Below are 18180 nucleotides of genomic sequence, written 5' to 3' on the forward strand. Positions count from 1 at the left end.
CCCACTTAAGCTCTCACTGCCACCCAATAAACCCACCTAACCTTTTTTGGTCACTAAGGGCAATTTACCATGGCCAATCCACCTAACCGGCACATCTTTGGACTGTGGGAGGAAACCGGAGCACCCGGAGGAAACCCACACAGACACGGGGAGAACGTGCAGACTCCGCACAGACAGTGACCCAGCAGGGAATCGAACCTGGGATCCTGGCGCTGTGAAGCTAACAGTGCTAATCGCTTGTGCTACCGTGCTGCCCATGATGTACAAAATACACTTGCTAGTTTCAATCTAGTCCTAATTGAACCTCGAGCAAGTACACGATCAGACAGCACTTCTTGGCGTGTTCAGGGCTTGGACCTGGCAGAGAGTAATTGATGGGCGTCAGGTATAAATGTGGCATTTGTTGAACATGCAAATTCTAAAGTCGGCAATAACCTGATTGACACGCCCTGCCTTTCCACTCTCAGTCAGCTGGAGATACACCTCAGCACTGAGGTGAACACTAAGTTCCGCAGAATCCTAGCTACATTCTGTTCGCCTGAGTACTGAGCCACATTCAAAAACTCTGTCAGGATCCTTAGACTTCTGCATTAATTTGCCCAACTTCTTTAGCAAGCAAGTACAAATGTGAAATGAGGAACACAGGAACAGGAGGAATTCACTGAGCCGCGGTTCAGTCTGTTCCAGCATTCAATTAGACCTGAACTCTATTTACCTGCCTTAGCTCCATGTCCCATGATACCATCACCTAATAGAAATTTGTCACTCGGTTATGACTCAGCAGCTAGACACAGCATTAGGTTAACACAATCTGCTCCACTTAATTCAAACTTGTCACACACACACATACACAAAAGAAAAGCTGTTCCTATTAACTAATTGTACAATAGCTAGGGGATGCAAGATTGAAGGTTTTGGGAAAAAGGTACAGAGATGTGAAGAACTTTTCTTTATACAGTGAGTGCTAATGGCCTGGAATCCACTACTTATCAGGTTGTTGGACAAGGAGGCAATTGATTATTTCATAAGATCTGCATAGGTCCTTGGAGGAAATTAATATGGAGGGCTACGGGATACAGTGGAGGGGAAACAGGACTGACTGGATGCTCAGAGAGTTGGTGTGGACTTCATGGGCCAAATGGCCTCCTGTGTCGCAAGTACTATATGAAGTGCATACTTAAGATTTCAAATGAGACAATTAGCTTAAAATAAACAAATGTTACATCAGTTAAGAAGCAAAATAAGTCAGTTGTTGTAGTTTCTTTCTGTGGAAACAAAACATGTGGAAGCGCAACACTGAAGGGTCACAGCACCAGCATTGTTAGCACGCGTGACAACAGCGTTTCCTTCATAAACACGGATATAGGAATTTATGATGGAGAAAAGTTACAAAGAAGTGTGGCAAAAATATGACAACTCAAAATATAGTTTAAAGCCTGGAGGAGCATTCAGGCAGCAGACTATTCTCTGAACTAAAGCGCACACTGAAACTTGGTGTCTTTTCTTCATTTATAAACACCTTAATTCTCTCGAGATCCCACAAACTACACACACCACTATGAAAAAATGTTTCTCGTATACCAAAATACTCACCTGTCTAAATTTAGCCTGTCAGAGTGCTCTGCCCTTTCCTCAGGTGTGCGATATACAACAGGAATTCCAGGTGTTGAAGGGATCTCAGAAAAAATTACATGGTCACCTAGGAGATAATAATCATGCCAATTATGCAGAAATCTATTATAAATTTACAACACAATATACGGAACATTAGAAACCCCATTATGATACACTGCATTATCACGGCGCCGAGGTCCCACGTTTGATCCCGGCTCTGGGTCACTGGCCGTGTGGAGTTTGCACATTCTCCCCGTGTCTGCGTGGGTCTCACCCTCACAACCCAAAGGTGTGCAGGTAGGTGGATTGGCCACGCTAAATTGCCCCTTAATTGGGAAAAATGAATTGGGTACTCTAAATTTTTAAAAAATACGAGAATAAAAAAAATGATACACTATATTAAACATGCAAATCAAAAATAAAATCACTCCACATAAATAAATGATAAACATCCCAGGATTGAGTCAATTCTACAGACTGAAGAAGCGATGCAAGCTCCTTAGTGAAGTTGATTTTCAGCTTATCACAAAATTCACAGGGGCAGCCATTCAGACACCAAGCCAATTCTGTCATCCAATCAGACCACAGCTTATCTGTCACCTAATTCCATCTAACCACCTTAGTTCCATAACTCTTAATACCTTTGCCAAAAGAATATTAAACTCAAATTAAAATTTAATTGACAGCCAGCCTCAATGTTTTTTGGGGGGGAAAGTGTTCCAAATTTCCACATTGTTCTGTGAAGAGATAGTTCCTGACATCATCTCTGAATAACATAGCTCTTTTCGGCAACGCCCCCTTGTCCTGGACTTAACCAACAAGAAAATACTTACTCCCTATTTACCCTTTCACATTTTTTAATCATCTTAAATACACAATTCAAGCATATTATCATAAGAAAGAGGATTCCCCCCTTAATAATCTATGTTCAAGGGAATAAAGGCCTAATCTGTGCAACAATCCTGTTCTCATAGTTTTAAACCTTTTATGTATCATTCTGGAGAATCTGTGCTGCACCCCCTACTTACACACTTACATACACACTCACACACACACTTACACACACCAGGTTTCAATGTTGAGTACTGGAGAGGGGATTGAAGAACATGCTTGCACAGCGGCAACATTACTTCCATCCTTTGTATTCCAGTCTCATTGGATGAGGCCAACACATCAGCCCTTTTGCAAATTGAAACAGAATGATTTATAAACTCAGTACCTGGTAAGTACGGCAGGGTTCCTTGACTGTGAGATGGGGGAGGGACAGCGCTACGAGAGCCCTGTCGTGACTTGCATTTTACTGAGAGGGGAACATGCGACGGCATGTCTCCAGCGGTTACCCGCGACATTGATTCCGAGTAGTAGTGAGATGGATCATCATGGCATATTGTGTCTGTAAACGACATAAAAACTGGATGCAGCATCTTCATATGTGCAGTTTGCCTCATCATAATGTGTGTACTTGACACACTGTTTAATGTGGAGCTCTACCAATTTAAATTCAAATAATTCAATTCAACACTAGAAATAAATGACTTTCAACTGCAACAATAGAAACATGTGCAATACTAAGTGGATAGAAAATAGAACATGTTCACTATTTTTTTGCTGAATTGTCTGGAGATGCACGTCCTATTTTTTTGAGAAACAATGTTTTCCAGGATTGATATCAGCATCTGATTTGCTGATAATGCAAAATATCTCAGCAGTTCTGTAATTAGCTGTTTTGAATACATTTTTGTATTTTAATATGAAGTCCAATCGCATCATTAGAGTTCACAGGCTGAGAGGACCCCCGATCTGCTCCTGCTTTGCAAATTATTTTTTCAGAAACCCAGTTTCACTACACTTGAAGACTTTGATGCAATGACAGACAAAATAGATACTTCACAAAACAATACAGGAGATACATTTTAATAGATTTTGAAGCAGAGGAAGGAGACTGACTTTCTATTGATTTATTTCTCTATGGTAGCAAGGAACCAGGATACACGAATATAGATGCTGCACAAATATTCCGACAGGAAGACAAAAAACTTTGTTTGACAGCTTAACAAAAGACATTTGAACTGAGGAGTATTGGAAATGTCTGTAAACTCAAACCATTTGGAACAGACTCTAGAGTTTTGAGAGTGAAGTGGGGAAACAGCCTGAAAAAAATAATTTTAGAGTACCCAATTCATTTTTTCCAATTAAGAGGTAATTTAACATGGCCAATCCACCTAGCCTGCACATCTTTGGGTTGTGGGGGCGAAACCCACGCAAACACGGGGAGAATGTGCAAACTCCACACGGACAGTGACCCAGAGCCGGGATCGAACCTGGGACCTCGGCACCGTGAGGCCGCAGTGCTAACCCACTGCGCCACCGTGCTGCCCTCAACTTGAGGAAGATGAGGGGAGCACTTCGGGCCAGTGATGGAGAAAATACATATCAGACATTGTCTGCCCTGAGCTAGCACTCCCCTGATAATCTAATCACACAGGCCATCCACAGACCCCCATCCCAGGAAGTGGAGAACCTTGGTTCTAGCTCATTAATATAATCAAAGACGTGTATTGTACATGCTCTTCAGGACTGCTTCCACAATCTCTCTGGAAAGTTACTCCATTGTTTGAGAACCCACTTATTGAAATATTATTTCCGCAGATTTATTTTGACTTTACCCCTCTTCAAGCGCAAGTCACGTTGCCTGGTTTTACTGTTCTGGACAAGGTGAAATAGCCTGCCATAATCTATATAACTAGTTCCTCCAGAAATCTCAAAACATAAATCATATCATTCAGGCATATAACTGTGAACAAATGCAGTTGGAATGTTGGAAAACTTTCAAAACATCATATTTTCAAGAAAAACAATGTTTTAATAATTAGCATATGAGGTCATCGCCATAAAATAGGAAAGAATAACATTGCACCATATGTGGAGCTGAGTGTTTGGCCTGAATTTTATTATGAACCAAATGATATCTGCCATCAACATATGTATTTGTAAAAGCAGTTGAATCATATGGATGAGCAATGGACTCATTGCTTCCATACAAATCTAGATAAATACAAAACCACAAAAGTTGGAAAATGTTAAAAATAAGTGGAAAATGCTGGAACATTACAGATCAGTGACTGAAGTCAAAAAAGATTAGCATTTCAGATGGGACAAATTGTTTGATGAAGCATAGATACATACAGAATAGGAGCAGATGTAGGCCATTCGGCCCTTCATCGCCATTCAATATGATCATGGCTAATTCTCTATCTCATCCTCATACTCTCACTTTCCCCAAACCTTCTGATACCTTTAGAGTCTAGAAATCTATTTCCCTCTTAAATATATTTAGCACCTTGGCCTCCACAACCTTCTGTGGTCGAGAATTCCACAGGTTTACCACCCTCTGAGCAAAGAGGTTTCTCCTCATCTCAGTCCTAAGTGGCCTACCCCATATCCTGAGACTGTAACCACTTGTATCCCATATCAGCCTCCCCGAACAGGCACCGGAATGTGGCGACTAGGGGCTTTTCACAGTAACTTTATTTGAAGCCTACTTGTGACAATAAGCGATTTTCATTTCATTTGTTCTAGACAACAGCCTTGCATCCAGTCCATCCAGCCCTGTCGAAATTTTATACTTTTCAATGAGATATCCTCTCATTCTTCTAAACTCCAGTGAATACAGGACTAGCAAACATGCTAACTGGATGCTGACACATCTTTCTCAAGTGCTGACTGTCCTGCTACCAAGTTCTAGCAATATCTTCTACCTCTCCCTTGCTCATTGCGGGCTATGTCCTGCACCCTCTCCTATGCTCAGTATGGGTTGTGCCTTGCACCCTCTCCCATGCTTAGTGAGCATTGTTTTCTGAATAGCTACCATGACCATTTTACTACTGAAAAAGTGTTCAAAGTTATCCATAATCCCAAAAATAGTCCGAGAAGCTGCATATAAATAAAAGCTGGAGGAGGCATCTTACCTGGTTTGCAAAGAAAGTTCTTGTCACCATCTACATTTAAAATCTTATTATGTGAAGGAAGTAGTTCCTTGTTTAATCTACAGTCTACCTGCAAAAACAAAAGTCATTAACCTCTCTGTGGAGCCAGACAAATGGAACTGAGTTTTGAATTTCTTTCACAGCGCTGATCACCAAATATAATCGCAAAACAACAGTAAAATGTTTAAATTAAAATGACTAGATTTTGCCAATGTTGAACGCAGGAAGTAGCTATGATCGAAGTCAACACATTTGTTCCAGAGGAATGTGTAACACTCCAACTCAATTATCATGCAATTAAGGAAAGATTCCAGTATGTAAATCAAAATCTGTAATATAGAGATAATAAGAGTTAAGTAAAACATTTCAGTTAACTTCCTATTACAATAAAAATACATCATCACAAGGACAGTGGCTGATTAGTGAATAGGTGGGTCTTTATTTAATCAAGTCTATTTCTATTAAATCAAGAGGTACAGCAGGACATCTTATTTCTATGAAATGCTCATCACATTGCAACAGGACGCTTTCCTGAACAACCACATGTGCAGGAAGCTTCATCAGCCAGGGCAGCTTGAGCTCTGAGTTTCCAAACATGAGCAATAACTGGTATCACTTTTATGTACCTTGCGGTTGAGAATTTTGTGGCTAGCATGTTTCTGGATGTGGACACTCTGCAGTTTAAGATTATGCGGGTAGATAGGGAATGCGTGAACAGGCAATCAAGGAGGACAAGGCACAAAGTGCAGGAGTCCCCCAAGTGCATCTCACGCTTCAATCAGTGCTCAGTTCTGATTACTAAGAATGTTTCTGTGGGGCGTGCAGCCAAACCAAGACCTTAGCAGGCTCAGTTGTATGGGGCAGGAGGAGAATTGGAAAAGTGTTATGATCCCAGTTGATGTTATAACTGGATGGGAAGATCCCAAATGGAACCCTGGCTCAAAAGACTGTAACTTTTATTTTTTTTAAATAAAATGTGGAGGAACAGAATCACAGGACCACTAATTAGTTTTAATAACAGGAAAGAAACATTTATTAAACATGAAAATTTTGGATTATGGTACAATACACCTTTACTCTCCCCTTAGCTTAACAATTACACACAGGTTTTACGATTAGCACAGATTACAAAGAACATCTTAATCTACAATGGTCTCGTTAATACAAAGTCCCTTTTAAGCACACAAGATGACTGTGGAAAAATACACTCTCCACTCTAATTCCAAGTGAATGTTTGTGGATGTCTCCTCAAAATCCCCCAGATGATTGTCACGCGAGAGTTTCCAAACTCCACTCCCAAAAAACACACCTCAAATTCTCTCATAATTAGGTCATCCCTTAGGGTTTGCATTCCAAAATACAGACCAGGTTTTTCCAAATGGCACTTTTAAACACAGCTTCCACTCTACTTTCAACAGCGAGTCCAGTCCAGGATTTTACAGCAACCCTTTAGGATTTCTTTGTCTTCACTGTTGTGCAAACTGCTCAAAATTGCTTTAACTCTCGATTCCCAGACTGTATTGAAAGTGGCATCAGACATTTAATTTACCTTTGAAGGCTGCTGTCCCACTTTAAATCTGGTTACTGAAATTGTCTCTTTGATTCAGAGCACTTTGTTTACTCTTCTTTGAATTCTTCTGAACGATACTTTGGTCTCTGTTCACTTAAATCCAGACGTCTTGGACACTTCTCTTCATTTCTCTAGTTTTCTCAACTAGCTGGACTTTAGATTTCCAGTACCTGTTTTATTAATCATTACTCCATAGTATGGCTAAGAGAGATGTTCCCTCTTTAGCCTTCTAATACCAACTGCTTCTAGCAGAGCTGTGAGAACTGCTTTCTCTTTCACGACCTATCTACAACTACAATCAAATTAGCTAAACTAAAACTTAAAAGCTTCTCTGCCTTACAAGGCCGCGGTTGCGAAGCAACCACTGCTGGTTTATATTTTCTTCATACTATAGCGCTAAGCATGACAGAAACACAGTTGGAATTTAACCAACCCACACACATACAAACACCTATGTCCAGCATGAATCTAATGAGAGGTTTTAACCTTCTAGGCACAGAAACATTAATTGATACCCACTTAAAACCATACCTTATTTCTAATGTTTACCAATGCAAATATAAATTCCTGAAAACTACCTTTGTTTTAATAACAAAACTAATGTTAAGAGGAGGTTCTATAATTAGGGGAGCAAACAGGCAGTTCTTCATCTACAGATAGGAACTCAGGATGGTTTGCTGCCTCCCTGGTGCCGGAAATAAAAATGTAATCGAGTGGCTGCAGTGTAGAAAATAAACAAGCAAGTAGGACTTCAAAAGTAGTAAACTGCAGATTACTTCTGGTGCCACTCACTACGGAGCAAAACAGTCAGAGGATATCGTGGATGAATGAAGGCGAGTGGGAGGGGTCAGATTTCTGGGACCAGTTCGAGGACAGATAGGATCTGTACAGGCTAGATGGGCTGCACCTGAACGCAGTCAGAGCCAATTCCCATGCAAAACAGTTTGATAGTGTGAATGAGCAGGGTATAAACTAACTTTGGGATGTGGAAACCAGGAGGTAACAGTACAGGGGTAAAGTGAGGTGCACAAAGGGAGAGATAGATATCACGAAATAAATGGCATTGCTGAAAAAAAGACATCCTGTTGAAGCCTTTCATCTTGCACTCATCAAGACAGAATGGCAAGAACACCAAAGGAATTCAGAAGGATTCTAAAGGCAGAAGGAACAGGCTCGAAGGGACAAAAGGCCTCCTCCTGCTCCTATCTTCTTCTATGAACTCATACTGCATGAATATATTGTTCCCTTTGAGATCTGACAAGTACAAGATGAAAAGCTTTGACGTGTCTCTTTTTGGGGGGAATACTCAAGAGCTATATTACCAAGCAACTAAATAAATAATAAGGCATTAACTAGGATCAGAGCCAGAGGAAATGCAATAAGATCTAATTTAGGTTTACAACATATGTATATGAATGCACAGTGTGAGAACTAGTGTTGGTGATCTGTTGGTGCAGGTAGTCAAGCAAAGTATGATGTTATGCCAATAACTGACTCAAAAAAAGCGCAGGACTAGGTATTAACTATTCCTGGATACAAGATGTTCGGGAAAAATAGGGAAGGAAAGAAACAAGAAGGTTTTGCACTTTTGATTTGGATATTACAGTGGTGAAAAGGGATGTTCTAGAGTGGTCATGGATAGAACCTATTTAATAATAATAATCTTTATTATTGTCACAAGTAGGTTTACATTAACACTGCAATGAAATTACTGTGAAAAGCCCCTAGTCGCCTCATTCCAGCACTTGTTCGAGTACACAGAAAGAATTCAGAATGACAAATTACCTAACAGCATGTCTTTCGGGACTTGTGGGAGGAAACCGGAGCACCCAGAAGAAACCCACGCAGACTCAGGGAGAATGTGCAGACTCCGCACAGATAGTGATCCAAGCCGGGAATCAAACCTGGGGCCTTGGTGCTTTGAGCAATTGCTAATCACTGTGTTTCTGTGCCTATTTGGTTCGAGCAAAGAAACAATAGAGGAACCATTACACAAATGGGGATATTTTGTTGCTAACTTTTGGTTGGCTCTTAAATGTTGCCCGTTGTATCTTTACTGAATTTGCTCTGTTTCTATAACCTTTGCTCTAGAGTTGCCAGGTATCTTTATGATACCGCCATGAGGTTCAAGTTCAAGTACTGATCAATAACTCGACACAGCAATTAGTAAGATTCAAATCAAAACACATTTATTATACACAGTAAATCACTACTCATGCATAAACTCTACTTTCTAGACTATTCTCTATCTATAAAAGGCCTTAGCTTCGGAACTGACCCACCAGGTCAGGGGAATAAATGGCCTTTCGTTCGATCTGAGTCTGCAGGATTCAAAAGCTGGTATGGACTGGTAGCTAGGAGCGCCTATCTCGTAGCGTGCGCTGACTGGAGACTTATTTGGTTGATGTGGCAGCTTAGACAGTTCACTCTCACGGGTTGAATCGAGTTGCTGAGTGACCCTGCCAAGAAGACCGATTTGAACTTGGGGACTCTATTTTATAGTCCCCAGGGGCTTCCTGCCCTTCGGGGCGGACCTCGTACCTGGTTCCAAGTGATTGGACTACGTTTCGATCACTTGGATCGATTTCTCCAATACTGGAGTTGTTCCCTGATCGCTGGGCGGTCCCTGAGTGTCCGTTGGCCTTCCTTTGTCTTGGCTCCTGCTGGCGCCGAGGAGTCTGGCTTGGCCTTATTCACCTTACATGTTTCAATTGTTCCCGGGGATCGCTCATTAGTATGCAGATAGCTGTTGGTTTCAGTGCTGTATGGGCTTTTGCAAGTTTTAATACACAGGATTTCTGCACTTGCTAGTTTTTGCCTGTGTTGGCTGAATTTCCCTTTAGTCTTTGCGGTTCTCCATTTTAAGTCGGGAAGTGGCCAACCCAGGTGGCTACAATTCTATCAGCCATAAACTAGTAGAAGAGATATTGAGGAACAAAGTTGCAAGGAAATTATAGGGAGATGCAAAAACTATAGAGTAGTGATAATGGGTGTGGTGATATGCATCACTGTAAATACACATGGGGTTAATGTAAATACACTACGACTAAGTAAACACTAGAGGGAGCACCAGAGACATCATGACATGCAGACATACAGCTAATGAACACATAGAATAGGACACAACCAATGGGCAGTCAAGACACCCAGAGGTCACACTACCACAAGGGGGCATTACACAACCCATATAGAAGGACAGGGCACACATGCTCTGTTTCTTTCCACAGGCGACACTTAGCGAGTAGGACAGGGGCAGATCAGAAGCATCACACCCACCATGTGGCTTAGAGCAGACTGGTTAGTTAGACTGAGTTACTATAGCAAGATTAGCAGGAGAGTCGAACTCATAGAGAACTGTGCTAATGGTTCAATAAATCACATTGAACTTACTTCAAAGTCTGGAGTATCTTTTGGTCAAAGCTGCATCGAGTTGCAGCCTGTGTTATCCCAGAGTACACAACACAACAATGGGGACTTTCTAATTATCTTAATGTTGAATGGTCACAAAGACAAAAGATATGTATATTAACAACATTTCTATCCTCTTGATTGTCAATTTTTAAACAAAAAATTATCTAATTCTGTGGGGTTTTAACAATACCAAATAGCTCAAGCTCCTCAATGTAATTCCTGTACACTCATTGACAAACATCTATTTACCTGCTGCTTCTGTGATAAACGATCCCCGACAGTTGAAGCTTGCACGGTTAGCTGAAGGCTACAAGTATTTATCTGCAAGCAAAACAGTAGAATTACAGTACTTGCAAGTGAAATATAATAATGAAGGTCAACGTGAAAAGTGATTTATGTAAACAGGGTAGTTATTCTTTAATGAGCAAGAAAGACTGGCAAATAAAATACTTTGCCAAGTCTCAAAGAAAACCATTATTAATTGTGATGTGATGTTGTCAAAAGTCATATTGCTCCATTTGCTAATATATAAAATCTCAACTGAACACTGCGTCTCCTCTCTTCTTCCCCCAAAACTGTTGCCTTCACCAAAGTGATCATTTTTCTCATGTCATTATATAGAGTGCCTGTAACTAATTGGACCATGAGGAGGGGTGAAAAAATAAAAACTCAACTGATTTCTGTACTCATCCATCATCTAAAACAGCAGTCATTGGGTAATAACCAAGGCATAATATGGCAACAGGTGAGTGCTAAAATCTTGGCTAATACCAGAAAAATAGAGACAATGCCCAAGTGAGGCACAGATTGATTGAGGAGTTGGGTATTTGGCTCAGGTGGGGATTTCTGGTAAGTTTTTCTTAATGTTAAATTTATATGAGGAGTTATGTTCTTACTTTCAAACATTGTTGGTTAAATAGCCTTGTTAAATAGAAGCTGCCTGAAGTGGGCGTTAACGGTCAGTCGGAAGTAGTTTCCCTGAAGCATTGAGCTGAGCTCACCAAGGAGTCATCAGAGACTATATATAAGCAGAGAAGTTTGAAACCTGCAGCAGAAAGGGGTGTACAATCTCCAGATGCTCTGGAGAGGACTGAGTGAGGAGTTGGGAAAATTGGTACATAGGAGAAAACAGGTGTTCCTTTTTTTTATTTTTTGCAGACTCCAGTAGTTAGTGAGTTTCCTTCCCTCATCTCCAAGCCAGGTAAGTGCAACTTTCTCCTACACTAACTATGTAACTTTTCAACTAACTAAATAAAGAAAGTTTGGATGGGATCCCATGGACCGAAACCTTCCGCAGTACATGCAGCTGTGCGATTTTACAAGGAATACATTTCCGGCATTCCGGGTGATGCCACCCTCCATACTGTTAGAGAGAATGCTGTCGGTGGCGGGCATGGAGGAGGGGGGTCCTTGGGGATTTACGGGAAGATTCTCGAGGAAGGTATGGTAAATCTGGAGGGAGTTACAGCTAAGTGGGAGGAGTTGGGAATGATGCGGCATTGACTGATTTATTGTCACACGTACCAAAGTACGGTGAAAAGTATTTTACTGCGGCCAAGGGAACGTACATAGTATGTACATAATAGACAAAAAGAATTATCAACGAAGTACATTGACAAATAGGAGGGGGTGTGGGAGGGACCTGACCAATCATGTTCTGGACTTGCCCTGAGCAGCTCCCTCGGTGCTGACCCTCTGACAGTGCAGCACTCCCTCAGTACTGACCCTCTGACAGTGCGGCACTCCCTCGGTACTGACCCTCTGACAGTGCGGCACTCCCTCAGTACTGACCCTCTGACAGTGCAGCACTCCCTCAGTACTGACCCTCTGACAGTGCGGCACTCCCTCGGTACTGACCCTCTGACAGTGCGGCACTCCCTCAGTACTGACCCCCTGACAGTGCAGCACTCCCTCAGTACTGACCCTCTGACAGTGCGGCACTCGCTCAGTACTGACCCTCTGACAGTGCAGCACTCCCTCAGTACTGACCCTCTGACAGTGCGGCACTCCCTCAGTACTGACCCCCTGACAGTGCAGCACTCCCTCAGTACTGACCCTCTGACAGTGCGGCACTCGCTCAGTACTGACCCTCTGACAGTGCAGCACTCCCTCAGTACTGACCCTCTGACAGTGCGGCACTCCCTCGGTACTGACCCTCTGACAGTGCAGCACTCCCTCAGTACTGACCCTCTGACAGTGCAGCACTCCCTCAGTACTGACCCTCTGACAGTGCGGCACTCCCTCGGTACTGACCCTCTGACAGTGCGGCACTCCCTCAGTACTGACCCTCTGACAGTGCAGCACTCCCTCAGTACTGACCCTCTGACAGGGCAGTACTCCCTCAGTACTGACCCCCTGACAGTGCAGCACTCCCTCAGTACTGACCCTCTGACAGTTCGGCACTCCCTCAGTACTGACCCTCTGACAGTGCGGCACTCCCTCAGTACTGACCCCCTGACAGTGCGGCACTCCCTCAGTACTGACCCTCTGACAGTGCGGCACTCCCTCAGTACTGACCCTCTGACAGTGCGGCACTCCCTCAGTACTGACCCTCTGACAGTGCGGCACTCCCTCAGTACTGACCCTCTGACAGTGCGGCACTCCCTCAGTACTGACCCCCTGACAGTGCAGCACTCCCTCAGTACTGACCCTCTGACAGTGCGGCACTCCCTCAGTACTGACCCACTGACAGTGCGGCACTCCCTCAGTACTGACCCTCTGACAGTGCAGCACTCCCTCAGTACTGACCCTCTGACAGTGCGGCACTCCCTCAGTACTGACCCTCTGACAGTGCAGCACTCCCTCAGTACTGACCCTCTGACAGTGCGGCACTCCCTCAGTACTGACCTTATGACAGTGCGGCACTCCCTCAGTACTGACTCTCTGACAGTGCGGCACTCCCTCAGTACTGACCCACTGACAGTGCGGCACTCCCTCAGTACTGACCCTCTGACAGTGCAGCACTCCCTCAGCACTGACCCTCTGACAGTGCAGCACTCGCTCAGCACTGACCCTCTGACAGTGCAGCACTCGCTCAGTACTGACCCTCTGACAGTGCGGCACTCCCTCAGTACTGACCTTCTGACAGTGCGGCACTCCCTCAGTACTGACTCTCTGACAGTGCGGCACTCCCTCAGTACTGGTCCTCTGACAGTGCGGCACTCCCTCAGTACTGACCCTCTGACAGTGCAGCATTCCCTCAGTACTGACCCTCTGACAGTGCGGCACTCCCTCAGTACTGGTCCTCTGACAGTGCGGCACTCCCTCAGTACTGACCCTCTGACAGTGCAGCACTCGCTCAGCACTGACCCTCTGACAGTGCGGCACTCCCTCAGTACTGGTCCTCTGACAGTGCGGCACTCCCTCAGTACTGACCCTCTGACAGTGCAGCATTCCCTCAGTACTGACCCTCTGACAGTGCGGCACTCCCTCAGTACTGGTCCTCTGACAGTGCGGCACTCCCTCAGTACTGACTCTCTGACAGTGCGGCACTCCCTCAGTACTGGTCCTCTGACAGTGCGGCACTCCCTCAGTACTGACCCTCTGACAGTGCAGCATTCCCTCAGTACTGACCCTCTGACAGTGCGGCACTCCCTCAGTACTGGTCCTCTGACAGTGCGGCACTCCCTCAGTACTGACCCTCTGACAGTGCAGCACTCCCTCAGTACTGACCCTCTGACAGTGCAGCATTCCCTCAGTACTGACCCACTGACAGTGCGGCACTCCCTCAGTACTGGTCCTCTGACAGTGCGGCACTCCCTCAGTACTGACCCTCTGACAGTGCAGCATTCCCTCAGTACTGACCCTCTGACAGTGCAGCACTCCCTCAGTACTGACCCTCTGACAGTGCGGCACTCCCTCAGTACTGACCCTCTGACAGTGCGGCACTCCCTCAGTACTGACCCTCTGACAGTGCAGCACTCCCTCAGTACTGACCCTCTGACAGTGCGGCACTCCCTCAGTACTGACCCTCTGACAGTGCGGCACTCCCTCAGTACTGACCCTCTGACAGTGCGGCACTCCCTCAGTACTGACCCTCTGACAGTGCAGCATTCCCTCAGTACTGACCCTCTGACAGTGCAGCACTCCCTCAGTACTGACCCTCTGACAGTGCGGCACTCCCTCAGTACTGACTCTCTGACAGTGCGGCACTCCCTCAGTACTGACCCACTGACAGTGCGGCACTCCCTCAGTACTGATCCTCTGACAGTGCAGCATTCCCTCAGTACTGACCCTCTGACAGTGCGGCACTCCCTCAGTACTGACCCTCTGACAGTGCGGCACTCCCTCAGTACTGACCCTCTGACAGTGCGGCACTCCCTCAGTACTGACCCTCTGACAGTGCGGCACTCCCTCAGTACTGACCCTCTGACAGTGCGGCACTCCCTCAGTACTGACCCTCTGACAGTGCGGCACTCCCTCAGTACTGACCCTCTGACAGTGCGGCACTCCCTCAGTACTGACCCTCTGACAGTGCGGCACTCCCTCAGTACTGACCCTCTGACAGTGCGGCACTCCCTCAGTACTGACCCTCTGACAGTGCGGCGCTCGCTCAGTTTCCATGGTGACCGCGACTCACTCACCGGGTTGCCGAGCAGCCGAGCCCGGTATTTGCTGGGCAGCATCTCCGCCGCCGTCTCAGCCTCTGCTCCTGGTGTCCGACGTCCCGGTATCTCCCGCTGCCGCTCTCGCGCCCTGGTCCAGGTCCAGACGCTCCCGGCTCCCTGACAACGGCCACTTCCGGTGGCGGCCGGAGCCCCGCGTTCCCCGTCCCCGGAAAACCGGAGCCGCCACTGACCGGACCCCCCCCCCCCCCGGAGGGAAACCAGTGGACAGACTGGGATTGGCAGTGGGCAGACTGTGGGATTGGCAGTGGGCAGACTGGGATTGGCAGTGGGCAGACTGTGGGATTGGCAGTGGGCAGACTGGGATTGGCAGTGGGCAGACTGTGGGATTGGCAGTGGGCAGACTGGGATTGGCAGTGGGCAGACTGGGATTGGAAGTGGGCAGACTGGGATTGGCAGTGGGCAGACTGGGATTGGCAGTGGGCAGACTGGGATTGGCAGTGGGCAGACTGGGATTGGCAGTGGGCAGACTGGGATTGGAAGTGGGCAGACTGGGATTGGCAGTGGGCAGACTGGGATTGGAAGTGGGCAGACTGTGGGATTGGCAGTGGGCAGACTGGGATAGGCAGTGGGCAGACTGGGATTGGCAGTGGGCAGACTGGGATTGGCAGTGGGCAGACTGGGATTGGCAGTGGGCAGACTGGGATTGGCAGTGGACAGACTGTGGGATTGGCAGTGGGCAGACTGTGGGATTGGCAGTGGGCAGACTGGGATTGGCAGTCGGCAGACTGGGATTGGCAGTGGGCAGACTGTGGGATTGGCAGTGGGCAGACTGTGGGATTGGCAGTGGGCAGACTGGGATTGGCAGTGGGCAGACTGGGATTGGCAGTGGGCAGACTGGGATTGGCAGTGGGCAGACTGGGATTGGCAGTGGGCAGACTGGGATTGGCAGTGGGCAGGCAGTGGGATTGGCAGTGGGCAGACTGTGGGATTGGCAGTGGGCAGACAGGGATTGGCAGTGGGCAGACTGGGATTGGCAGTGGGCAGACTGGGATTGGAAGTGGGCAGACTGGGATTGGCAGTGGGCAGACTGGGATTGGCAGTGGGCAGACTGGGATTGGCAGTGGACAGACTGGGATTGGCAGTGGGCAGACTGGGATTGGCAGTGGGCAGACTGGGATTGGCAGTGGGCAGACTGGGATTGGCAGTGGGCAGACTGTGGGATTGGCAGTGGGCAGACTGGGATTGGCAGTGGACAGACTGGGATTGGAAGTGGGCAGACTGTGGGATTGGCAGTGGGCAGACTGGGATAGGCAGTGGGCAGACTGGGATTGGCAGTGGGCAGACTGGGATTGGCAGTGGGCAGACTGGGATTGGCAGTGGGCAGACTGGGATTGGCAGTGGACAGACTGTGGGATTGGCAGTGGGCAGACTGTGGGATTGGCAGTGGGCAGACTGGGATTGGCAGTCGGCAGACTGGGATTGGCAGTGGGCAGACTGTGGGATTGGCAGTGGGCAGACTGTGGGATTGGCAGTGGGCAGACTGTGGGATTGGCAGTGGACAGACTGGGATTGGAAGTGGGCAGACTGTGGGATTGGCAGTGGACAGACTGGGATTGGCAGTGGGCAGACTGGGATTGGCAGTGGGCAGACTGTGGGATTGGCAGTGGGCAGACTGTGGGATTGGCAGTGGACAGACTGGGATTGGAAGTGGGCAGACTGTGGGATTGGCAGTGGGCAGACTGGGATTGGCAGTGGGCAGACAGTGGGATTGGCAGTGGACAGACTGGGATTGGAAGTGGGCAGACTGTGGGATTGGCAGTGGACAGACTGGGATTGGCAGTGGGCAGACTGTGGGATTGGCAGTGGACAGACTGGGATTGGCAGTGGGCAGACTGGGATTGGCAGTGGGCAGACTGGGATTGGCAGTGGGCAGACTGTGGGATTGGCAGTGGGCAGACTGGGATTGGCAGTGGGCAGACAGTGGGATTGGCAGTGGACAGACTAGGATTGGAAGTGGGCAGACTGGGATTGGCAGTGGGCAGACTGTGGGATTGGCAGTGGGCAGACTGGGATTGGCAGTGGACAGACTGGGATTGGCAGTGGGCAGACTGGGATTGGCAGTGGGCAGACTGGGATTGGCAGTGGACAGACTGGGATTGGCAGTGGACAGACTGGGATTGGCAGTGGGCAGACTGGGATTGGCAGTGGGCAGACTGGGATTGGCAGTGGGCAGACTGTGGGATTGGCAGTGGGCAGACAGGGATTGGCAGTGGGCAGACAGTGAGATTGGCAGTGGGCAGACTGTGGGATTGGCAGTGGGCAGACAGTGGGATTGGCAGTGGGCAGACTGGGATTGGCAGTGGGCAGACTGTGGGATTGGCAGTGGGCAGACTGGGATTGGAAGTGGGCAGACTGGGATTGGCAGTGGGCAGACTGTGGGATTGGCAGTGGGCAGACTGTGGGATTGGCAGTGGGCAGACTGGGATTGGCAGTGGGCAGACTGTGGGATTGGCAGTGGACAGACTGGGATTGGCAGCGGGCAGACAGGGATTGGCAGTGGGCAGACTGGGATTGGCAGTGGGCAGACTGTGGGATTGGCAGCGGACAGACTGGGATTGGCAGTGGGCAGACTGGGATTGGAAGTGGGCAGACTGTGGGATTGGCAGTGGGCAGGCAGTGGGCAGACTGGGATTGGAAGTGGGCAGACTGTGGGATTGGCAGTGGGCAGACTGGGATTGGCAGTGGGCAGACTGTGGGATTGGCAGTGGACAGACTGGGATTGGCAGTGGGCAGACAGGGATTGGCAGTGGGCAGACTGGGATTGGCAGTGGGCAGACTGTGGGATTGGCAGTGGGCAGACTGTGGGATTGGCAGTGGGCAGACTGTGGGATTGGCAGTGGACAGACTGGGATTGGAAGTGGGCAGACTGTGGGATTGGCAGTGGACAGACTGGGATTGGCAGTGGGCAGACTGGGATTGGCAGTGGGCAGACTGTGGGATTGGCAGTGGGCAGACTGTGGGATTGGCAGTG

The 18180-nt window shown here is 47.3% G+C and overlaps 1 protein-coding gene across 4 annotated transcripts in view; it reads right to left on the reverse strand.

Annotated features, from left to right (window-relative positions):
• The window catches only part of LOC140404293 (leucine-rich repeat-containing protein 49-like), a 216432-nt gene extending 201113 nt beyond the window's left edge, over positions 1 to 15319 (reverse strand). For 3 of the 4 annotated variants that reach the window (XM_072492615.1, XM_072492614.1, XM_072492617.1), the window contains exons 1-5: positions 15165 to 15319; positions 10831 to 10902; positions 5583 to 5670; positions 2834 to 3007; positions 1594 to 1699 (exon numbers count right to left, since the gene is read on the reverse strand). In XM_072492615.1, coding sequence (XP_072348716.1) covers positions 1594 to 1699; positions 2834 to 3007; positions 5583 to 5670; positions 10831 to 10902; positions 15165 to 15206 — 482 coding nt within the window. In that variant the 5' untranslated portion in view covers positions 15207 to 15319. The remainder of the gene's footprint in view (positions 1 to 1593; positions 1700 to 2833; positions 3008 to 5582; positions 5671 to 10830; positions 10903 to 15164) is intronic. The other variant, XM_072492616.1, reaches the window with a different exon arrangement.
• Positions 15320 to 18180: the final 2861 nt, after the last annotated feature.

This window comes from Scyliorhinus torazame, chromosome 30, assembly GCF_047496885.1.
Source record: "Scyliorhinus torazame isolate Kashiwa2021f chromosome 30, sScyTor2.1, whole genome shotgun sequence".
Taxonomy (NCBI): Eukaryota; Metazoa; Chordata; class Chondrichthyes; order Carcharhiniformes; family Scyliorhinidae; genus Scyliorhinus; species Scyliorhinus torazame.